Below are 25,396 nucleotides of genomic sequence, written 5' to 3'. Positions count from 1 at the left end.
AAATGCTAAGGACGTGCTGTGTTTAGCAGGTAACCCGATAAATTTTGAAGAAGTAAAAATAGTACTAACAGAAGCTTTTGGTGATCGTCAAGAGCTGGCCACATATAAAGCCCAGCTTTGGTCGAATAAACAAAGTGATGACATGAGTATTCATGCATATTATAAGAAAACAAAAGAATTGATGCTTAACATTAAAACAATTGCTAAGCAGAACAGTGTGTACAGTGAAAGTTGGACAGCCATCTCCAAGTTTATAGAAGACGATGTACTTGCCGCATTCATTGCCGGGCTAAAGCACCCTTATTTCGGTTATGTACAAGCATCTAAGCCTGATAGTATTGAAACTGCTTATGCGTTTCTTTGCAAGTTCACTGCAAATGAAAAAATATCCTCTCAATTGACACAAACAAAATATCAAAAATCCGGTGCAGTTAACAAGACATTTGGTACTAATACAAACGCAAAAACATCTTTTGTGCATACCCAAGGGCCAAGTCAAACATATTCACAGGTCAACCCAGTTCAACAAAACCATTTTAAAACTCATACAGAAAAAATGGAAGTAGATTCCTCCACGAATAGTCGGTTTACAGCCAATAGAAACATTATTAACAATAATGGAATTCCTTCACATAATACTGAAAATTTCGGCGGTGAAGAAGATGAAATTTTGACAAATTTTTGGCAGGTCAAAGAGAAAATAAATTCAAAAATACTTAACTGGCGATTAGAGTCAGAAGATTACGATTACGAAGTGAAGTATAAGCAAGGAAAGACAAACATAGTCGCTGACGCTCTTAGTCAAATACCACCAGAAATTCATGCAAATGAAACAATAACAAAAAACTCTTCGAGTCCTAAGAAACACCTCTTAGATACTACCAACTCCGAAACCTCAAGTTTAGAAACCATTTATTCTGCCGAAAGATCTGGCGATTATAACGGAAAACAAACTGCTATATTTGCAAAAGAAACTGTAATGCAAACCCAACAAGAAACACTATGTAATAACAATTTCACAAAAGAGTGTTATGTTAGTACACTACCAGAAACACATAGCAATAACAATTTCACAAAAGAACGTTATGTTAGTACAACGACAATAGGAGATGATGTGAAACAACCAAACGAACAAAACAACCTTATAATAACAGAACACCCTAGTTGTATCCATAGCTGTGCGATTTGTACATTTTATGCAGAATCAAACGAACAGATTAGAAACACACACTGTACAATAACGGATATTCTGAATACGAACATGCACAAATACGAACGATCGGATACTAGATTATTACAAAAACAAGCAGTCGCGCAATATAACAATACAAATCATCCAGCTACAGAATTATTAAGCAACACCGACTATAGAACACCAGAGATTTTGTTCTTTAAGGCAAAAAATAACATGCCAAAGGCAATTAAATCAAATAGACGGATGGGAGAAAATATTGTAAAGCGGGCTTCACCAATATTTAGCGAGTGCCAGAAACTTTTTGGATTACCTGAAATAAGAACAAAATTGCAACCGCGAGCAAAGAAAATTGTGCCAAAGCGCGTAAAAGAAAAACCGTTCGAAAACGGAAAAGGTATGATAAGACACAAGGCCAAAATCAAAAGACATCGTGCTAGATATTTTTGACCACCTTCTTTTTCATTATATAAGACATCTCGTTTAATTTTTCATTTAATCATTCATTAACTATTACAAATTATGGTATCCATACAAATTTAAAAGTGAACCATCCTATGTAAATAAGATAATTGTGAATGGACCTATAATTTGTTTAGATCAGCTTCATTTAGGGCTAGTATTAAGAAACAAGAACTATTATAACGAATTCTGAAAAAATGTATTACTTCGAACTTCTTCGGACGAGGACGACCGACTTTCACCCCCCGGAGAAGTTATAACTGGTATAACGGGTAGTGTCAGGTGTGACCCGAGTATACGTATGTCATCTACTCTCCGTCAGCACCTGTCACTAGAGATCAGGAAGAACGGTCTCTTTGAACTGAACCGTCTAGGAGAACGGACGAAATATATCGATCGGTCGATCATCGAGAACACGACACATTATTATAGTTTTTATTATTTTTTAAAAATCCAACAATCTGAACATTCTCTTTTTGTTGGCAAGGCAAAACGGTCATACAATCCTCAGCTGATCAGTTTGGTTTTGCGGATTCTTAAAATGTCCCCCTACTGTGGCATACACTTTTGACTGGTTCAATTTGTGATTGAAACTTCCGGTCGTGAACTCTAGCGGTTCGGGTGAATGTCAACAGAGTGCACCGCAGATTTTGGGGTTAACGTTACCCGCCTTTCGCTTCAACAGGTTTTTGGTTTCTGTTTTGACAATAATTATTTTTTGTTTGTGTCTTCTATGCGAACCAGCGAAACCTAGCCTTTGCGTGTGCGTGGTTTCTCATTTCGTGTTTCCCCGTTAGCTTTTCGCTGTTTGCATTCGCATTGATTTTGCCTGGGCTGGGGATGGTTCGAATTTTTAAATCTGTTTTCGAACCGTCTCTCGTACGTGGAGATAGCTTTACGGTCGCCACACTGAACGACTGTCATTACGTCTGACCTAACCGATGCCAGAGCGCCAAAATCGATGCCATCAATAATCGGGCGAAAGATTATTGAAAAAAATATCCTCTGAAAACGGTCCCACGAAACAATCATATAGCTTTTCAAGGCTTCCAAAAGCTTCGGTGCCGGTGGAACATAAATGTCGCATGAAAATGGCCATCGCTAACCGATTATTCGGCGACCGTCGGTTGGCTGGTTATTTTCTGATTTTACAAGCTTCACCTTCGGCGCTCACTGTTAGCGCTAAAACAATGTAAAGCCTACAAAGGGGCGAGCATTACGCCGTGAGGGTAACCGATTTAGCGGGAGATGACGTAGAAAAAAAATGGAAGGAGCGAGCTGTGTATAAAAAGCATACATCAATCATAATGGAAACGATAAAACCGTGCATTACTTGCTCACAGACTACATGTAAATTGTATTCCTGTCCTTAAAAGATCAAGCCTGTTTTTACTTTTTCTCTCTTAGGAACGTTGTGTGCAAATATTAAAAAATAAACTTTTAATCATTCAATGCATTCATTTAACTAACATTCCAATCAAAATCCAATTAAGTAAAACTTGAAGCAAAATCAAAATAATAATCAGCATATTTGGCATGATAAGTTTTCTTGTGGTAAAATATTTGTATTATTAGATAGTTTAGCTATTTATGCTACGAGTATAAATGGTAATTAAAATAATCTATTTATTTCAATATATTTATACAACTTGACTGGGTCTTAGAAGTGTTTATTTTAATACATTTGATAAGTTATTGATTAATTCTACAAGGCAAACTGAACATTGTTCAAGTTAGGAATTTCATAAACATGGTCTTCTGAACTCCGATATCAATAGTAATTTAATCTTTAAGTAATGCAACAGACTAACATTTCTCTTAGAAATTTGTTGCTATTTCTCTGTTAAACAGTCTTCTAAGAAGAATTTATTCTTCAACGTAGGATCTCATTGTTTGACTGTGTCAGTACTTAAGATGACAAGGATTTACGAAAAACTATAAATAAACAAATATTGTTAAATATACCTGCTAGATATACATCACAGCCAGAACAAAGTAAATTCATTATACTATTTAGATTTCAGATCGGAAAGCCAAAACATTTGTCGTTGCAAGAACGCTTCAACCATATCGATAAAAAGGGGCAAACTAGGTTGAAATTGAAATTGAAACACGCACCCACAAATGGTTTGGGTAATTTATTTCCACCGGGTGCCGGTACATGGCGTGTTTGCAGCATATCCCACGATATTTAGCCACCTACCTCGCAGACTCGGGGCCTTTTTTGGCACTGCATGGCAATATGTCAACCGCGAAAGGTGCGTTCCTTCGTGTCCTTGAGGGAGCAAGTAACAAATTGTGTCCGATGTACCATCACCGACATTGCGTCATAGCGTGCGGAACTGGTAACGGGGGAGTGGTAAAGGAAAATTTGAGAAACGACGGCAGATTCTCAACGAAAACAAAAACTAACTTGGTCACACCACTTCATGTTAGAGTTGGTACAAATGCCTGATGGTATCTGCGTGATGGGAGATTTTATCATTCCACAAGTTGAAGATGCGCAATCGTTTCCGATCAGTTCCAATTACAGTGGTTCGTCTTGCAGCCGGAGGCCATCTTATTTCCTCCATATATTTTCCTACACAAAATATCATCGAAAATTAGCGTTGTGTTGAAATTTATCTAAACAAAACCCCCCTAGAGCAAAATCAATCCACGGGAAGGGCTTTATGGCAGACTCGGCTTATAAAAATTGTCCTCGTGTAAAAACTTCGATAGAGGTTCCAAGTGTGCACGCACACCCAGAGAACAACATCGAGGAAGGTAATTAACCTTTGGCCACCACCGAGTGTAGTGGCGTGGCGCCGATTGTTTGGGACTTGTCAGTTTCGATTTCATCTGTCACCCGAGGCATGACGTCACGGATCACGATGGCCTCCTACCGTACCTGCCGCAGGGCAGACCGACGAGGAATGACCCCTAGTCCCTTGGAAAAATGGATCGCCACACAACAACAATAATGGATCAATCTTTTATTTCCCATCGAAGCGAAGCGTGGATGCATTCCGCGAGACGGAATGCTGGAATCGCTTCAGCTTGAGCAATAAAAAATCGACTAACAAGCTTGCGACAAAAATAAACAATCGACAAAACACAACGAAAAAGGGTTAAAAATAAATAAAACCCCCAACAGCGGTAAAAAAACTCACGGGCGAGATGGAGGGGCAAAAACAAAACTTTGTTCGGCTACAGAGGTAAAAACAAAATCACCAAATTCACTAACGAACGACCTCAACGGCTGCGGTTCCGACACGATACACCAACCGATCGGTGGTTTGTAGGTGAGAAATTTCCATCAAGATCTGTCCCCCGCTTCGCATCACCGCGACCACGTTTGTGCAGTGACACAGACAGCTACCCTAGACAGAGGAGTACAGGAGGACATCAAAATACAACCCACCAGCAGTCATCCATTGATTCACTTGTGAAGTGTGATGTGATAGTTCAGTGTGGCACGAGTTTACTACTATGCATCGAAGAAGGTCATCCCCAGCGCAGAGGCTTTGGTTAGCTTCTTCGCGGGGAACCGCATGGTGCGATGATGTGCTCGACCAAGTGTTTAAGCTCGGAGAGATCAGGAGATGGAGCGAGAAGGAGAAATAGAGAGAGGGTCCTCGGATTAAGTATGGGTTGTGATTTGTCGGCTGTTTTCATATAAATATTAGACCGAACGCTTCCAGAGGTATCATTGCATCGTCAGCTTCGATTCAGTGCAGACCTACAAACCAATAAGATGGCGTTTAAGGTAAGAGTTACAAGCAGCAAGCAACAAATAGCAACAAGTGATCGATCGTGTGCCCGGTGATGAGTGTGAAGTGCCCAAGAGTTCAGTCAAGGTGGTCTAATGTGTGGTTCTAATTTGTGTCGTGTTTCCTCCAGATTGTTGTTCTGTTCGCCACCCTGGCCTGCGCCAGCGCCGGATACGTTCAACCGGCACATGAGCATCTGTCCTACGAAGCCGCACCGGTGGCTCACTACTCGTCTGCTCCGGCCGTGAGCTACAGCTCCTTCACCCGTCAGGACTCGCCGAAGCTGGCCGTCGCCAAGACGCTGTCCTACGCCGAGCCATCGGTGCACTACGCTGCTCCCCTCACCAAGGCCTACGCCGTCCATGAGCCCGCCCTGAAGACGGTTGTTGCCCAGCCGGCCTACACCAAGACCGTCTACACCCAGGAGCCAGCCCATGTCTACGCTCATGCCGCCCCGGTCGTCGCTGCCAAGACCGTGTCCTACGCCGCCCCGCAGGTGCACTACCAGGCTCCCCTGCTGAAGAACGTTGAGTACACCAAGACCCTGGCGTACGCTCCGGTCGCCAAGACCCTGGTGCACGAGCCGACTTACACCAAGCACGTCGTTGCCGAGCCGGCATACACCAAGACCGCTTACGTCTCCCAGCCGACCTACACCAAGACCGCGTACGTCCAGCAGCCGACTTACACCAAGACCCTCGTCGCTGAGCACCAGCCTCTGTACCACCACAGCACCCCGGTGTACGCCCATGCCGCTCCCGTCGTCGCCGCCAAGACTCTGAGCTACGAGCCAGCTGGCCATGTGTCGCACGTCAGCTACGCCGACAACAGCGCTCACTACGCCTGGTAAGCTCGGGTCCTCAAGACCGGAAGCGGATGGTTGCATCCAGGCAGCCTTCTCCTCAGGACATCAGAACACACATCCATGTTGAATGTTCGTTGAAAATAAATAAGTTATTGTGAACTCATAAACGTTTGTTTTCTATTTTTGTTCAAACTTGTTTGTGAATTTTGAGATGACAGCTTATGGAGATATGTGTCGCACAAGAAATGCATGTTCGGGGTTACTCTTTTTTTCAACTAGGAAAACTAAAAACGGTAAACTAAAATCCGGACACGTTTTGATGTGATCTTCGCTAGAATCGCGTGAATAGTGAATCACAAAAATATTAAAGATAGGTATACTATCTTTAAGATGATCTCTTCCTTAATTCATAAAAAGTTATAATACATAGAAACAGAAGTATAAAGAGTTTTTTAGACCCAATACGAAACAAAAAAAAGATTTTGGTCTCATGTGAGCACGGTGTGTAAATCTTATGTGCTTGATCGAGAATACATCATAACAACATAATAAACGTCCAAATTGTTTCGTAATTGTTTATAATCAATATCCCCATCTCAATTATTGTGAATGAAGAACAAATATAAACTGAACAAATTAAATTACCTTATAACATTAACAGAAGAGGAATGAACCATCGACACATTTAGGAATTTGAAAACGGCTTTGAAAACTAATTCAATAAATTCTAGGGAACATCAATGTTATTCAAGTTTTGATACCTCAGAATAATATCAAAATGAACAAAACTCTTGTTGTTATACATTAACTACAAACGAATAACTCAAAATCGAAAACAATATTTTTTATGTTAAGCATTTCTGATGGAATACAGGAAAAACTTTCCAAACAAAAAACAAGAAGAGAGAGGGTTCACACACATAATTAGAAAAATAAGAAGTAGCTCATTATTAAATAAATTAGCATTTATTTGAGATAAACCATATCTAAAACATGCATGTTTAAATTTTGTTCAGGTTCAAGGTTATACATGCCCGTTTGCTCTGGATATCTTACACATTTGTTTCTTCGAATCCTATTCTAAAGTGTGACAAATGGTTGCACATCGTTCAACTCATACTGGATGCTTTATTTGTTTTTCTTCTACTTCGAAATTCTTGTCTGAAAGGTCAGCAGGCGGAAGTGGCTTTGGAGCAGACAGAACCTCTTTCTTCCCTCTATTCATCAAGCTTGGTGACTTCTAAATTACGTATTCCTTTATGTATGATTTTTCCTTCACTTGCTCATATGATTAATCTCTTTGTGTGTCGGCGTACTGGTAGGTTTACCTAAAATATGGCCTTTTGTTTGAGATAATATTGAGCGTGTATAGTTTACATAAAAAATATTTGTTGCAACCAACTGTGGTAAATTGGATCCTTGAAATTTATTAATTTAAATGTTTTATAGAGTTTAACTTGTCGAATTGGTTGCGTAAATCTGTGTGAGAAAATTGTAGAATCTATATATTGGAAGCAGGAAAAAAACAAACACTAAGAATTCGTTTGATAAAAAGCTGCACTTTTGCAACCAAGAGTTTTAGAACTTTGACTTCGAATCGGAGATTTCTAAGACTCCGGTTTAAAAGGCATGGGATGTTGACGATGGTACTACAAAATGAAAAAAGGGTGAATTTGAGTCGAAAATCCTCCATAAATTGCAAATTCCACTTAGAGTTAGTAGTTAACATTTTTTTATTGTCGGTTAGTTTGATAGAATGAAACTTGAAGAATAGAATCTTAACATTTGAATTAAGAAAAGAATCAACCGCAGATTCTTTCAAGTTTTATTTCTCAAATGAAGAGCAACATGAGACATATAATTTGGGTGAAGGGCTTTGGTTAAACATCAGCTACAGTTTGATGATCCTAAAAATCTAAACCAATAGCCACAATTATACATTCAACATAAATAAAACGACGAAGCTAAAACAGCTCATGTGCAAGGATGTCACGATTTTTCAAGTGGACGACACCCCGATTGAAGATAACCAACATTCAATTATGGTTTACTTTTATAATTGCCAAAGAGAGGTTAATTGTATAGAATACCTTTTCGCAACGAATTTCAGACTCATGTTATTCACAGCAGGCGTACTAGTATAATATACCAGGATATAGCTACAATATTTATCGATTACAGACAATTGAATTTCTCCATGGGGTCCTTCATAACCGTATGTGTCCTTGTAGTAATACGGCATGTTCTAAAAACGCTATTCTGGCCCAGTATAAGAGGATTGTCTATCAAACTAATTACAGCTTACCCCTAAATTCAAACACGACCCCAGACTGTTACCACTGTGATACCAAAGAAAGACGTAATTCCTTGCAATTCAATTTGGTTCGTAGAAAGACCAAAACAGGTTGCTGGGTTAATATGATAGTCATACAACATTTCAAAGACACGCTAGATTAGTTAAAATAAATCAATGACTAATTATGGCTTTTTAATAAGCTTTCTCTGTAAAATGTGTTTGTTGCGAAAAACATTCGATCACTAAACTGGAACTTTTATTTTGACAGGCTTGTGAGGTCCGTTTTACTCCTATGCATTGAAGAAGGTCATCCCCCTGTTTTGTGGCATCGTTAAATTGACGTTCGCGATGACTTCTTCGCGAGGTGCTTGGAGCTGTGATGATGTGCTCGACGAAGCGCTGAGCTAAGAGAGATCAGAAGATGGAGCGAGAAGGAGAAATAGAGAGAGGGTCCTCGGATTAAGTATGGGTTGTGATTTGTCGGCTGTTTTCATATAAATATTAGACCGAACGCTTCCAGAGGTATCATTGCATCGTCAGCTTCGATTCAGTGCAGACCTACAAACCAATAAGATGGCGTTTAAGGTAAGAGTTACAAGCAGCAAGCAACAAATAGCAACAAGTGATCGATCGTGTGCCCAGTGATGAGTGTGAAGTGCCCAAGAGTTCAGTCAAGGTGGTCTAATGTGTGGTTCTAATTTGTGTCGTGTTTCCTCCAGATTGTTGTTCTGTTCGCCACCCTGGCCTGCGCCAGCGCCGGATACGTTCAACCGGCACATGAGCATCTGTCCTACGAAGCCGCACCGGTGGCTCACTACTCGTCTGCTCCGGCCGTGAGCTACAGCTCCTTCACCCGTCAGGACTCGCCGAAGCTGGCCGTCGCCAAGACGCTGTCCTACGCCGAGCCATCGGTGCACTACGCTGCTCCCCTCACCAAGGCCTACGCCGTCCATGAGCCCGCCCTGAAGACGGTTGTTGCCCAGCCGGCCTACACCAAGACCGTCTACACCCAGGAGCCAGCCCATGTCTACGCTCATGCCGCCCCGGTCGTCGCTGCCAAGACCGTGTCCTACGCCGCCCCGCAGGTGCACTACCAGGCTCCGCTGCTGAAGAACGTTGAGTACACCAAGACCCTGGCGTACGCTCCGGTCGCCAAGACCCTGGTGCACGAGCCGACTTACACCAAGCACGTCGTTGCCGAGCCGGCATACACCAAGACCGCTTACGTCTCCCAGCCGACCTACACCAAGACCGCGTACGTCCAGCAGCCGACTTACACCAAGACCCTCGTCGCTGAGCACCAGCCTCTGTACCACCACAGCACCCCGGTGTACGCCCATGCCGCTCCCGTCGTCGCCGCCAAGACTCTGAGCTACGAGCCAGCTGGCCATGTGTCGCACGTCAGCTACGCCGACAACAGCGCTCACTACGCCTGGTAAGCTCCGGTCCTCAAGACCGGAAGCGGATGGTTGCATCCAGGCAGCCTTCTCCTCAGGACATCAGAACACACATCCTACAACCCATGTTGAATGTTCGTTGAAAATAAATAAGTTATTGTGAACTCATAAACGTTTGTTTTATATTTTTGTAAAAAATTGGTTTTGAGTTATGAGATGAAAGCTTATGGAGATACAGTCGGACGTCGATTATCCGGGGCCGGATTAACCGGGGGGCGGATTATCCGGGGGTCTTGCAACTGACAACTGCACAACCGGGCTGAAATGTTTCCATGAATATTAGGTTGGTTCACAACATTTTGTAGCAATAATGTGTCAAATAAATTTTCTCTGATCGAAAATAGCAATAAAAATACCATAGGAAAATAATTCAAACATTTTTTATGATTAATCATCTAACTGGAACTGGTCAAAAGTGAACTAGCCGAGACTCAAACCAGGTATTATAAACGTATTTTAGTATATGTTCGATTATCCGTGGAATTCGGTTATCCGGGGACCTCTCGGTCCCGACACCCCCGGATAATCGACGTTCACCTGTATGTGTCGTACACGGAATGCGGCTTTGTAAAAACAATTAAGATACATCAATCCTAAGAATTTGGTTGCAAGCCCACAACTGAAGAAAATAATTATGTCTCGTGTAACGGTGATCTACGTTAAGTTAGAGTAAATGAATAAGAACACAGTTCTTTAGTACAACAAATACACAAAAAAACGATTTAAATGATTGGCATTACATAAACAGCCATAAACTCAAGTTAACCCTTTGCACTCGAGCGGCCCGTTAGAGGAACCAAACGTACCAACTAGAGCGGCCAATCTGAAGAGCCCATCCAAATTCAATTATGAACCTATTCACCGTCTTGCCATTTTGAGATTATAGTTGACTTATAAAAATTTTATTTTATTTTATTTACATATAAGACATTTTTATTTTCCCTAAATTTAAAACAATTTTTAAATGATAGTCTTTACCCTTCCAACGATCACTTTATGTTTGTCTTTAGAAACTTATCTGCAATGATTTGGTTTTTGAATCATTAACTTATTAACTCTAAGCTCCATTCGTTATCTATTCCTTCCTTTTTCCATCGAAGCAAAACTGCGAGAAAACGCGGACCAGTATGCGTATCCATATTATTTTATGCGGTAGTGGCTTCGATTTTGTCGTCAGGTTTTTTTTAGGATGAAAATTGCCTTCATGTTATACTTGTAGAGAAAAAAAGGGTTTGTCAGGTTTGCTCCGACTGCACAAAGCCAGATTGTAAACATGAAAATTCACGCATTGCTATACTTATCCGAGCGCACTTAGGATGCATCTAGGCCAGAGGTTGTCAAAGTCCCGCTAACTGATTTTATCTCGTCCGTAAGAAAATTTTAATGCTTTGTTAAAAAACCCATCTTAATTTTTATCGAATTTGTTCACGATGTTTCTTATCTTCCTAAAAATGAAGTGAATAATTTCCTGTTATATGTTGAAAAAACATACAAATTGAACGAAAATGTGTATGAAAATAAGGGGGTCCGCGAAAGCCGAGCGGTAGCGCCAGTTACGAGGCTCACCACCTGAACGGCGTGAGTTCGAATCCCAACCGGGACTGGACCGCGTCCCCTGTACGAGAGGACCGGTAGGTTGTCACGGACCCCATTATTTTTATTTTATTAGCCTTATTTTGTCAGCACTTTGGGACTACACAAAACATTAAATCAAATTACAAATAACATGAAGTTATAAAGCCTAACTCAGACTAGAAATAAGACACATGCGGTGTTGAAAAAGAATGCTGTTGAGAAGAAGCAGAAAGAAGGCAAAATTAGAGCAAAGAAAATCACAAATGGTGTTTGTTTAATTCGTCGTTTTTTAAATGATTTTCTTACCAAAAAGTAGAATCTATGTTAATCTGTAATTCATCTTCGCGAATCCTTTCATGGACAGTGACTCCACAGGCCATTCCTGTAGCCACGCAGCTTCATTCATTGCGTTTTATTTCCACCGCGAATTGATCATGCCATGCTTTCGCTTTCGGCTGCTTCCACGTTACATAACAACCTTGTACCGACCGGTGCCTGGAAATTCCGCGAGCATAGGAGAACGGTCTGCATCGATCGTCGATCGTTGGCCACGACCAGAAAAACCTTAACCTTGGACCCGCTTGTGCGGCGCGACTAACACAGTTTGGCGTACCGGTAGCCGGCGGCATCGCGTGTGTAGGTCATTCGCGGTGCTACGCATTGCGATCGCTTAGCGAGGAGCCTAACCCTTGCGTTCGCCGCTCATTACCCCATTTTTGGACCTCAATCAGTCCCACGTTGGCTTGATGAATGAAATGTTTGCACTATCAACTAAAGACCGACACCGGGCTAGTTTGAGTAGACGCGTGAATCACGACAGGCGAGTGACTTCTCCAAGCAACATTGCAGTCCACTCGTTCTGATGATGCTTGACATTGAACACGGAGTGATTAATCGGAGAAAACGAAGTCACTATGTAATCAAATCATTCGCATAAATTGTAGTGCAGCATCATATCAACCGGTTGGTTGATACGACGACTATTCGCTGTCATCGTGCGAATCCTTGGCTTACTAGGGTGGCCCTGTAGCTTTACTCTCAAGCGTTTCGGCCACCACGGTTTTCTGTTGTTCGACACTTTCTTTGTCGCTTTTCTTCCCACCGCCATTTCTTCCAGACGCTTTAATTGGACTGGAGGATTGCCCGCCGAAGGAAGCAAGTTTGGGGGGATTTTTTGCAGACTTTTCTCCCTTCGACAACGGAGCCAATCATCATCGTGCCCGACGGGCTGGGAGTCCCTTTTTGTTGATCCCTTTTACGCACGATGGTACGTCGTCAAAGATGTATAAAACCGTGGATCCTCGGCAAGGAGCCCAGCATTCACGATCGATACGGTGCGTAGGAAACTGATCCTTCACCATGAACAAGATTGTAAGTGGACGCGTAAAGGCATCATGAGGTTTCGTATTTTAATGTGTTTTTCTCCACAGATTACGTCGTTCGTGGCATGCCTAGCCTTCGCTAGTGCGGGATACATCGAGCACTATCAGGGTGCCACCAGCTTCACCTCGTTTGATTTGAAGTCTACCGGCGCCGACGGTGGGTCCAAGCTATATATCAACAAGCCAACACTAACGTACGCTGCAGCGACACTTAAAGGATCGACCGATCACGCTGCGCACTCCAAAGTAGTGACGTACGAAACAAAACCGGTCATTAGCACCGTCTACACGGCACCGGTTACCAAGACGGTGACCTATACCAGCGCCCCGATTCAGTACGCATCCAATCACCATTACGTCACACCCGGCCATGGGTCTGAGTGTGCACTGAAGGAGCAGAAATTGGTGACTCCCGTTCATTCCACGGTGTCCCTAGTGGCTCCTGCTTCAACAAGCTACCTGAAACCGGTGCATTCTTTATCATCCTTGAAAGAACACCAGCATTCAGCCGCACAATCCGTATCACAAAGCTACCCATCGATCCAGACACAGTACACCAAACCTGCTTACGGTGCCCAGACGACTTCGTTGAATTCGGGAAGTTCTACTATCAGTCACTCGATATCCCACAACCACCCGACATCCGGGAGTAGCGGCCAATACGTTTCTTCCCAAAGTTACGCTCCGTACGGAACTGTAAGCTCGAGTTCAACGTCGAAGGAATCCTCCTCAAGCGGCTACGGCCAAACAACCACTTTTGGAGCATATCAAGACTTCCCCAAACCCGCATTAATCGAACAACCTTCGATTGATGTGGCACCTCCAAAAATTATCAGCGCACAGCAACCGATTGTCCATGGAGAACCCGTATCGCATACCAGTTATTTGTCCCACACAGCACCTGTTATTGCCAGCCACAACATCATCCCCTTAAAAACTTCCCATAGCTTGTCACAAACTCACACCGCTAACACTGGTGTCTGGAAAGATGTTAGCAGTGGCTACGCCACGACACATCAGTATAATGCAGGTGCGGTTCCCATCAAGACTTCCCAGTACTACGTGGCACCAGCGGTAGGCCTTCATTCTTCCACTGCTTCCTCGTCAGCAACAGGAACTTATGGATCAGTTCCTACTACTCCCTTTATTTCGTCCCAATACTACGTAGCTCCAGTGGTAGCCCATCAGCATTCTTCAGGTTCCGGCTACTTATCGACAGGTGGTTCTTCTACGTGGAAAGAATCTGTCCATGGCCCTGCTGCAGTTCCCATTAAGACCTCCCAGTACTACGTTGCTCCAGTGATTTCCAACTTGCATTCTGCTGCTACATCCTCAGGCAGTTCTGTGTGGAAGGAATCCACCTATGGATCCGGTCCCGTAAAGCCCTCGCAGTATTATCTAGCCCCAGTAGTAGCAGCCAGCCTGCACGGAACCAGCGGATCCTCGTCAACTGCTGCAAATTCCGCATGGAAAGGATCATCATACGGAGCCACATCCACCAACTCTCATGTTCAACATGGTCTTTCTAAAGAAGGTACCAAACAAAATGGGCACAGTTATACCACCACCCACACTCATGCAGCTCCAGTGATCGTGCAGAGCCAGCAATATTTACCGTCCAAGATAACAATTGCTGCTCCTGAAACATCGCAAACATTCAGCAGCACTGCTTCACTTTCCCATGCGTCTTCCTCCACAGCGGCCAAGGAACCCCCGAGAGAGTATTTGCCTCCACGGGAGTACCTGCCACCAACGCAGGAAAACAAAGGGTCATCAGGTCACGTCATTACTAGTGGCAGTGGATCATATGAGGTACCATTAAAATTGACCTCCGTTAGCCAGGAAGGTTCCTTCCTCCAGACGAACTCCCACGCTTCGTCGCAGCATACTTCACATGGTACGGCCGCGATCGTGTCTCCTCTGCACGTGACCGTTCAAAAAGCTCCCGTTCTAGTGTCCATCCCGCCGTCCGACTGTACTCAGCAGCACCACCTCCAACTTCATTAGGGCGTGTTGACGACCATAAACAGCTAAACCGGAGTTCCTTAGTGTAGAGTTGTGAGCAACATAAACATCGTTCAGTCCAATAAACAGTTAACCTTCGTCACTGTAGACACCAATGTGTTACGTTTTAATGGCGCGAGGGAGGAGTTGACCTTTTCACTACGACAAAGGATTCGCCCTGGTCGGGAACGGTTTTTTGATCGCCAGCGTTTATTCTTTAGGGCGTTGCCATTGGTTCGAGCTTCTGGGACGGTTGTGTGCTGCTTGGTCAGATGGAAGACTTTCACGAAGCGCAATTTTATGACCCCAATAGCATTGACATTCTTCGCCAAAGCGTTACTACACACGGTTACTATCGTATGTGTGTTTGTTGAACCATTCTGACATTTTGCTCACTTGACCCATTGCAGAGCGCATACCTTTCCCACGCTGCCTCTTCTGAAACTCCTCGCGCTTATCACCATGGTTCTGGACAAAGAAATAGCCTAGTTTGAGTTCAAAATGACTCTATTATAGAAAAATGTCTACACTGCCACGACAGGGGCAAAGCCTACCGTTCCTACAGTCGGTCGCATGTCCATTCCAACTACCGGCAACTAACTGGGTCTGCCGTCGACACGGGGAGTCTTTTAAATCGCGCGATTCTACGCACCATCCACCGGGTGGCATTTTTGACTGGCGGCGACAAACGGTCTCGATTGCGGTGGCCCTCGGCTGGACAAACCGGAGGCAAATCACTTCTGGCCGGTTATGCCCGTTCTCCTTTACTACACGCCCGCTAGCTGATCCGCAGGTTGCCCTTTCTGGCTAAAAGTGATTCAACTTTTGCTTTCTTTCCCGAGGTCGAAGCCAGAAGCAACCACACACACACACACACGCACACACAACAGTGGCCGAGGATGCTGAGGGTAGGTAGATCAACGCGTCGACTTTGGTACTTTTCGTTGCGCTCCGGCGGCCTTTCTCGCAAACGAACGAAAACGACAATAACAAAATGAAGGCCACCAATGCGGGGAACTGGTTTCTTCGCAGTTGATACAATTGTTACAGAAACCGGGTCCGGGTAAGGGAAACATCAAGCTGAAACCAAAAAAAAAAAAGTGTGTGAAACAACCGAACGAACGGCACTGCGATCGGCGTAGATCTGGTGCAAAATTGTTATACTGTGATCGAGTCATTGCGCGCTGCTGGTTGGGTTCACATTTCTGGACAGGACGAACCAGAAACACTAACGTACGTTCGGGGCTCGGTTTCTGGAAATGGTGGGTGTATGACGGCGTCGCTTATGCAACACACATGTATCGGGGTCATAAATCGTTTACTTTTGATAGTTTAACGCTGCTGAAACCACTAAAGTTAGTTGATGGATCTTTATCTAAAGGGTGAGCAAAAATCTTGCGATACAGTTAATTCATTTTTAATCGACATATATTGTTATGTTATTATATTCTTATCTAAATCACTATGAAGTAGGCAATAAAATATGTTTTAAGTAGGAAAATGGGATTTTTAATGCTGGTGTTAGCACAATATTATGCATTTCAAACGTTTATAGTTACCCTAACATAGTAATTCAAATCGTTAGGCATTATCATGCAATCTGAGTTAATTGAAAGAATTTAAACATAGTTTGAGCTAAATGCTGATTTTTGTTATTTTTGGATTTTCACAAAGTGCTAAGAATTAGGTTTTAATATTGAGCTAAGAGTTCAAAGTTATATTAAATTTGATTGAAGAACAGTTTATTTCATAGGACATTAACAAAGATAAGTTAATCTCACCTCTTGTTTATTAATTTCATTTGATTATAATGACGAATGATTGTTTTATTCGTTACATGTTAAACTCTGCCTCTATGATACATACATAGATGCCCGGGCATTCTAGAGGATTAAGTGTTCTAGGGGCCCCAAAAAGTTGAAGACCCTAAAACATATACTACAAAAAAAAACACGAGAAGATGACGTTTGGTAACTTTTTCTTTATCAGAACTCAACTCATAACATTCAGTGACTTCATTCTCACATTATCATAATGTTTATTCACTTTTTTTCGAGAATAAATCCACAAAGTCGTTGAAAAAATATGGGAAAAGTACGGGCCCCCGGCAACTCGGGGCCCCAAGCAGCTGCCCCAAAGTATTAATGTGTTTTCAATTTCCTTGATAAGAATAAAACAGATGTCCCTACTGCTCCACATTTGGGTAAGTAAAACCATTTTCAAAAGAGTTTAAATTCACACAAAGGAGAATGGAGTTATCGAACGAGTTTACCTGGACATGCTCGACAGACATAGTGATCGATTGAACTCGAACGACGCAAACCGGGGGCCAACCCGCTCGAGATACAGTTACCAAAATGGACGAAATTAAAAATTGCCCAATTTGCAAACGAGTTCGGCAGCCAAACCAGCTGACCCCGGCGGTGTAGCAAAACGGTAACATGAGTAAAATCGATTCGAAATGGTTCGAGCAGATGAAACAAAGCTCGGCACGAGTGAAGGCGAGAAATGTGAGGTTTCGTTATTTTATTTTTCATCTCTCCACTCGCCACGTGTAAGTAGGCCCGGTACTGGGCTGAAGTAACGCAAAATCCATTCGAACCTCCTGCCGGTGACATAAAGTAGGAACGTGTCATGAGACCCCGAAACAGGGACACGCGACCTCATAAAGATCCTGCAGAGATTTTTCGACGAACCGACATCGTAACCGGCGGCATGAATGGAGCATGACGACGAAATGGCCAATTGCCAAAGGGGCGTATCAACGATTACTAATTGCAATCGGTTAAACTTTGTGCTGTTTCGATCTCACCTTTGCCCACCGAATACTTCCTCGTGGTGACTTCGACACACGAATGAAACTGGCTAAATATCGAACGATTTGTGGCTGGGTGCGTTGTTGTATTATTATTATCCGCATTTGAGACCTCCTCAGTGTCGGTGAATCGAAAGTAGGGGGCTCGATCGATTTATACGCCCGATCTACTACTAGGACAATGCAGCTAAAAGGCAAACCCCCTCCCCTGTCGGACGGCCTGTAGCCCCACTCTGAACACTTTCACACAGATGAGGCATTTGAACAGACCTCGAATCGGCTCGTATCACTGCCCCGTGGGGTGAGGGGAAAGGGTGCATGGTGGACAATGCGTCTTTGCGGTGGACATTTGGCGCAGGTGTACACACACTCACTTACGGGCTGTGGGATTACTTTTTGATATAAATATGGCCGCGAACAGGCTAAACAGTATCATTCAGGTCCTAAGCTCATCGGCAGTAACACATCTTACCAGAACCACACGCTTCAGGCATAATGGCATTCAAGGTAAAGTGTCGTGATTCGGTAGAGTTCACCTTCTGGATTTCCTGTGCTTGTGGGATCAAGATTTTTGTGTGATTAGGTTGTGTTTTTGGGATGTGAATTCAAGGTTTTCAAAGTGATGTGACCCTCGGGGGACGAACCGGCATGAAAAAGTGCAAAAAGTGGAATAATGTTTTATTTGTTATCTTTCGTTACTCTCCCGTGGATACAGTTCGTCGTCTTCCTGGCCTCGTTGGCCGTCGCTAGCGCTGGATACCTGGAGGCTGGCCATGCCGTCCAGTACGCCGCCCCGGTGGCTCACTACTCGCCGGCTTCGGCGGTGAGCTACAGCACCATCTCGCAGGCTGCCCCGGCCAAGCTGGCCTACGCCGCCCCGGTCGCTAAGACCGTCTCGTACGCCGCCCCGCAGGTGTACGCCGCCCCGCAGGTGTACGCTGCCCCGCAGGTCTATGCTGCTCCGGTTGCCAAGACTGTCTACTCCAGCCCGGCCGTCGGTGCCACGCACGAGAGCACGATCCGTTCCCATGATGGAACCGTTTCGCACTACTCCAAGGCCGTCGACACTGCTTTCTCGAGCGTCCGCAAGTCGGACACCCGCATCACCAACGAGCTGCCCAAGTACACCTATGCCCAGCCCGTCCTAGCTAAGCAGGTCGCCTATGCTGCCCCGGCTGTCCACGCCACCTATGCCGCTCCGGCCGTCCACACCAGCTATGCTGCCCCGGCTGTGGCCACCTATGCCCATGCTGCCCCTGCTGTCCACACCACCTATGCCGCTCCGGCTGTCCAGCATAGCTATGCTGCCCCGGCCGTTGCCACCTACGCCCATGCTGCCCCGGCTGTGGCCACCTACGCCCATGCTGCCCCGGCTGTGCACACCTCCACCAAGACGCTGACCTACTCCCCGGCCGTCCAGGTTGCGCACACCACCTACGAGGACGCTCATGCCCATTATGCCTGGTAAGAAGGTTCTGCCCGAGCGAACATCCTGAATCGAGAACCTCAATCACTCCTGAACCTATTTATTAAATAAAAAAACAACCACAGTTTAGAACCGCATTGTTACGTTTCTGTTAGCAACGATGCAACACACATTCTGCATCCTCTGTCGTCAGAAGATGCACCACTACCATCCAGAATGTGACCGTAATTTTGTAAAATACAATGTTTAACTGAACTTAATGAGTTTTATTTACCGGGAAATTCTGGGAATTGTCGAGGTCGAAGAAGAGAATGAGGATGAGCATGAACTTAAATTCCTGGAACCAATTTTGATATGCTTGAGTCTTGAGAGTTTCATATTAGAGAGATGAGTACAATTTCCTCATAGGTTAAAAGAATAATTTAAGCCGAAGAGTAATTCTGAACGTGAATTTTGAAAGAAAAGCTTTTGAAATGTTTTATTGTCCAATAAAAGAATGGTTGGAGAAAACGTCTGATACTCGCATATACGGTGACGCTGGCTACAATTTGTGACCTACAGGATTAACTTGCAAATTTGCGAGTTCAGCTTTACATACTCTAGAGCTACCGGCGTTTATTTTATTCTAGGTCTTATAAAGATGATACCGCAGGTCATTGTAAACTACACAGATCATATACGTTCGATTTACAAGTATCACACCAGTGGGAATTTAAGCTTGTGATTTAATAGTTTTAGGCGTCAAACAGCTTAGATTCTTTGCACGCGTGTAAAGTAACACAGTACTTCTGCTGCGCATAAAAGGTCAGCCAATGTACGAGAACAATAGCTAAACTCTCAGCTATTACAGGTTCTCGACAGAATATACAAATTTTAGATAACTCTGATTACTCGAAATTGTTTGCCAACATAGAGCTACTGCGAATGATTCTTCTTCTTCTTCTTTGCGTAAACGACCTTGTTTGTCATGCCTGCCCGTTAAGGGCTAACGAGACTTTTACCCTTTAAGTGCGTTGGTAGTCAGTCCTCTCGTACAGGGGACGGGTCCGGTCTCGGTTGGGATTCGAACCCACGCCGTCGAGGTGGTGAGCCCCGGCGCTCATGGGCCGATTTTTCTAACCGGCGCTACCGCTAGGCTGTTGCGGACAACCCGGGCTGCGAATGATTAGTAGATACAAAATCTGAAGCTCATCATGCACCATTGTCAGATTTATTATAATGTAAAACCCATGGTTTAGACACGGACAGATTTATAATTGAGCGTTACTTTGACATTAAGTATGCGTAAATCTTTACAATAGTGGGTTTGGATCTCTATCACCTTCGGATTTTCCTTATTTATTCTTTGGCATGTGTATGGATCTATTCTTGTTTATTGATAAACACTATTTTAGAAACGGGCTTCAAACTGTTATTTTAAAACATTCTAAATTACCAAATTACCGTTATCTTTTTTAGAATGTCTTTTTCATTGAAAAGAATCGCAACCTTTACTGCAATCCGCAATTTGTGGAAATGGGTTGGTCTTGTCTAACAATCTTCTTTTTTAATTAAAACATATCAATTTTGAACTAAAAGCTGTTTCTATGTAGCCGAATAAAATTTGCAGTTTTTTAATCCAGGAATAGCTGTCAATATTGTAGGAACCCTCTGCCATGCACATGAGTTGAAAGGCCTTTTGAGTTTTTTAGCGTCAACTTTCTTAAACAATTATTAATATGTAAGATGATTGTTAATCAACAAAAGTTTTTTGTAAAAGAAAAAGTTTGATATATGGATGAGGCTTTGGAGTTACATTGAATATTATTTTGATTTGAAAAACTAAAATTTTATACTGATTGGTCATACATTTGTAAAATTGTGACGATAAGCTGATACTTATACACTAACAGGATATTTTATGTTGAATATTGCTTGTGTATTTAATTTCGAATTTAGTTTGGTAGAACAGCAATATACTGCATGGAAAAATATAATTAAATGGCCTCATTTCAATATGCTACCAAGTGTTATAGTATGCTATGATGTTGTAGTAGGCTTAGGATACAGGATAGCATACTATATAAGAAAGGACTGAGCATCAGATAAATTAATTCGCATTCAGAAGCTAAAGAAGTTGGAGTATAAATAATTAACCCACAAATATATCACAAATATTAAAATTCACTATTTATATGGTTATAGTTGTATACAACAATAAACTAGTTGCAACTGAATCTAAAAACCAATCTAACCGAAACTTCAAATTTCTATTTTTAGTACCTTTGTTCATTGTTCATTTTCCCATCATGTAACGAAAAGTTTGTACAACATTCGTAACATATTGTGAATGTTTTCTGCTTTACTTTAACTCACATCCTTTGTGCCGGAGGTACAGAGAACAAACCTGGGGAGAACATACTTTCGTAAATCAACAAGCAACGTAAGAACTCGGTCTGCGAAGAGCCAGAATAGGGACAGAACAACAGGATCTACATAGTTAAAATGTCAAGGTATGCTAGTCATTGTTCGAGGACGGCGTAACATTTGTTTGTTTGCTTTAACGCACCATTGGCCAAAAGACACGCGTGGCCTTTCTCCGCTGATTCGTATGAAAGTAGAAAAAACCTACAAGACTAATTACCCAAATTCGAAACAGTATTTATCATACAGTTGTCTTTTTTGCAACGGTTGGGCACGCTTTCGAATAGCGTTTGTTCATGTTTAAATTTACAATGTTACCTTTTCTGTAAGTGTGTCCATCGTTTCTGAACTGTCACAAAAACTGATAACTTCAATTATCACCCAATATTTGGGCATACAAGTGATTGCAGGGGTTGATGGACGAAGCAAAAACAAAAGGATGATAAAGTGCATGCGAAATGCCAAATTTCTTTTTCTCTCCTAGCGCAGGATCCAGGCGTGGACGGTGCCGTAAGGATTATGGCGAATGTAGTAACCTTCTTCGAAACGAGTTGGGTTAATATGGCTCATTTTTACCTTTCCTTCCCAGGAATCAATTCCCCCCGCACTAGTTCCCCCTTTCTCGACCTACTCCATGTGTCCGCCTATCCTGTGTTCAAGAACATTATAGCGCGACCAAAGTCATACTCACTCTCGCAAGCGGCGTTCGTTCACTCGCACTTTCGGCCGGTGGCTACTTTCATGACGTTTAATTGGGCGATGGCTCGCGTTCGCCGATATAGTTGTCCTTATTGGATTTTTTATTCGCTTTGCAGCGATCGCCTGCGCTGAACTTTGCTGCTGCTGCGTTTTTGAAGGGGGATTTGTTGCAGTTGCTGGATTGTGCATTGAAGGGAGGTTTTCTTGGTTTCTTTTGTCTTTTGCTCACGTTTCTTCACACGTTATCGCTCGCGAATTTGTCCTCGCTGTGCTGGGGCTGAGACTACGGCGGCTTCCCGGTTGCGAGGCTGTATAAATATTCGCGCTGCGGAACGAACCAGTATCATTGATCACCCAGCGTCTTGAGCAGTAACACCTTCTTCAATCATCCATTCCAAAACCGAAACCCAAACCCCGGCATAATGGCATTCAAGGTAAGTTTGTAAAATGGTCTTTGAAGAAAACCATATTTGAGGACTGACCACGTTGGCGCTCTTGGTTCCTTTGCAGTTCGTCGTCTTCCTGGCTTCTTTGGCCGTCGCTAGCGCTGGATACCTGGAGGCTGGCCATGCCGTCCAGTACGCCGCCCCGGTGGCTCACTACTCGCCGGCTTCGTCAGTGAGCTACAGCACCATCTCGCAGGCTGCCCCGGCCAAGCTGGCCTACGCCGCCCCGGTCGCCAAGACCATCTCGTACGCCGCCCCGCAGGTGTACGCTGCCCCGCAGGTCTACGCCGCCCCGGTTGCCAAGACCGTCATCTCCAGCCCGGCCGTCGGTGCCACGCACGAGAGCACGATCCGTTCCCATGATGGAACCGTTTCGCACTACTCCAAGGCCGTCGACACTGCTTTCTCGAGCGTCCGCAAGTCGGACACCCGCATCACCAACGAGCTGCCCAAGTATACCTATGCCCAGCCCGTCCTGGCTAAGCAGGTCGCCTATGCTGCCCCGGCTGTCCACGCCACCTATGCTGCCCCGGCCGTCCACACCAGCTATGCTGCCCCGGCTGTCCACACCACCTATGCTGCTCCGGCGGTTGCCACCTATGCCCATGCTGCCCCGGCTGTGGCCACCTACGCCCATGCTGCCCCGGCTGTGCACACCTCCACCAAGACGCTGACCTACTCCCCGGCCGTCCAGGTTGCGCACACCACCTACGAAGACGCTCATGCCCATTATGCCTGGTAAATGGATGGTTTCTGCGACGATGATACAATGATCCTATTTATTGATTTGTTGTTACGATCTGTTCGATTGTTTTGGTAGTTATCATGCACAGCAAAATGGCTTTTGTTGTTTTGCGGTGTCTAAAATATACAACATCATAAAAAAAAGATATTCTTGAGTTGACTGTTACCTGATCCGAAACATTGTTGAAGGGAAACTCAATGAAATCTTCTTTTTGGCGGCGATAATAACAGAATTCCAATAAGAAATATCTTTTAATGATTATTTCTTAAAAAACCTACAGCTTCTGAAATTTTCGGACAGTAAGTTATCGTATAACAACTAGAATTATTCAATTACTCAAATTTAATGAATTTGCAAATTTTAATTACGCAAATGAATTGGTCTTGTTTTCGATAAAAAGACGCAAATAGTGAAATCACTAATAGAGAATTCTGGAGCAGGAGAGCGAGAAACTGGTCTGCAGCATTACTACTAAATTACATAATACATGTTTCGGTAAAAGAGTAAATGAGATTCAATAATGCGTGGTCAAAAATATCTGCCATAAATACACATTAAAAAATAGAATTGTAAATCATCGTATTCAACAGAACAATCCGCAATTACAATAAAACGTTATGCACATTGTGGTATTGATGTGCACATTAAAACGGTTATAACCGGTTCAACCGATTCGTTGTTTTGAATTCACACCCCTAAACGTATGCAACGGCTATTACACGTAAAAAGAATTTCTGACGGGAGGGTATCATCTACTATGTACGAACTGACTTTAAAAAAATTGAAAATTGCGTGTTGGATAATGTGTCAATATAATAGATTGGAACTATACAGTTCGACACTAGATGTTGAATGGAGCTTGTGTTTAAAGTTCCAAGTACATACTCGATGCACCAGCACACTGTTGAGATGAATCCAAAAACAGTGGAAGATGTGAGTTTCTATATGAAGTTAACCCGGAAATAAATGATTATAAATTTGTACCTTCTTATTTACTGAGCTTAAAGTGCCTGAACATTGGGGTGCCCATGGCGCAGCGGTAGCGCGAGGAAACACCACACCACAGGTGTGGGAGCGAATCTCGAGTCTGGCATCCTCCGGTATTACGAACGGCGGACCACCGATCTATAATATATACCGTCTTTCGGTCACACAAACTCTCTTCGGAGCGAGGCCTTGTCCCACTAGGGGATGTCGCGCCACATAAAAAAAAGTGCCTGAACGTTGTTTCTTCATACACGGAACACAACTTGACGAATCATGGGAACATTGCCTAGTCTCACTTCAACTCAACTCAGACGTAGCCTACACAACACGAAGTCGTTGAAAGATGTATAAATTTAATCTCAAATCAGTATACATATTTCGAATTGGAACCGCAGTTGTATTTACACAAATAGGCATTACAGCGCATTATTGTAAAGTTATGGATTTTTAGTATTTATTAGAACAGAATGCAAATTGACATGGGAAGGGATTTTACGAATTTGGTTTGAAGTTGCTTATTTTTGTAAAAAAAGAGAGACTTGATTAAACCCCGTGTCTTCGAACATATCTTTTATGGATCTAAAAAGCATGCAAGTTAAGTTATGTATAAATATGAGGAAAATAAGTTATAAAGTTTAAATAATAGAAAAGATAGTCTTCCTTATCAAGCTCTAGAAGCTGGCAGCGGATAGGATAGGATGGGACTTCCACGTAGTGTCCGACAAGGAAACGTCGAACCGCTACACGAGTGAACTTGCGCTGAACACTCTCCAGTCTGGCCATCGCAACGGAACCTGGTGGTGACCAGATAACGGCGGTGTAATCCAGAGTGGATCGAACCCAGCAACAATAAAGTGCTTTGAGGCAACAAGGGTCTTTGATTTCGGACGAAAGTCTAAGAATAAGCCCTAGAGTTTTGTTAGCCTGTTTTACAAAATAATCAACATGTA

At 43.4% G+C, this 25,396-nt stretch overlaps 6 protein-coding genes across 6 annotated transcripts in view; 5 read left to right on the top strand and 1 right to left on the bottom strand.

Annotated features, from left to right (window-relative positions):
• LOC131259837 (glucose-6-phosphate 1-dehydrogenase) overlaps positions 1–25,396 on the top strand; it is a 285,104-nt gene that overhangs the window by 205,600 nt on the left and 54,108 nt on the right. The window lies entirely within an intron of this gene.
• The window catches only part of LOC131259831 (serendipity locus protein alpha-like), a 162,050-nt gene that overhangs the window by 111,602 nt on the left and 25,052 nt on the right, over positions 1–25,396 (bottom strand). The gene's annotated exons all lie outside the window — the stretch shown is intronic.
• Positions 5,391–6,256, top strand: LOC131265179 (cuticle protein LPCP-23-like). Its single transcript, XM_058267444.1, has 2 exons — positions 5,391–5,402; positions 5,537–6,256. The coding sequence occupies exons 1-2, from the start codon at positions 5,391–5,393 to the stop codon at positions 6,254–6,256; spliced, it is 732 nt and encodes a 243-aa protein (XP_058123427.1).
• LOC131265168 (cuticle protein LPCP-23-like) lies at positions 9,081–9,946 on the top strand. The gene is made up of 2 exons (XM_058267433.1): positions 9,081–9,092; positions 9,227–9,946. Exons 1-2 carry the CDS (start codon positions 9,081–9,083, stop codon positions 9,944–9,946), a joined length of 732 nt encoding a protein of 243 aa, XP_058123416.1.
• LOC131265157 (mucin-22-like) lies at positions 12,899–14,928 on the top strand. Its single transcript, XM_058267421.1, has 4 exons — positions 12,899–12,910; positions 12,970–14,024; positions 14,090–14,100; positions 14,456–14,928. Exons 1-4 carry the CDS (start codon positions 12,899–12,901, stop codon positions 14,926–14,928), a joined length of 1,551 nt encoding a protein of 516 aa, XP_058123404.1.
• LOC131265146 (paternally-expressed gene 3 protein-like) lies at positions 18,236–23,456 on the top strand. The gene is made up of 4 exons (XM_058267410.1): positions 18,236–18,247; positions 18,456–19,204; positions 22,639–22,702; positions 22,779–23,456. Exons 1-4 carry the CDS (start codon positions 18,236–18,238, stop codon positions 23,454–23,456), a joined length of 1,503 nt encoding a protein of 500 aa, XP_058123393.1.

This window comes from Anopheles coustani, chromosome 3 (assembly GCF_943734705.1).
Source record: "Anopheles coustani chromosome 3, idAnoCousDA_361_x.2, whole genome shotgun sequence".
NCBI classification, from domain to species: Eukaryota; Metazoa; Arthropoda; class Insecta; order Diptera; family Culicidae; genus Anopheles; species Anopheles coustani.
The sequence above is the reverse complement of the archived record's forward strand: the minus strand, read 5'-3'. Positions and strand labels throughout refer to the sequence as shown.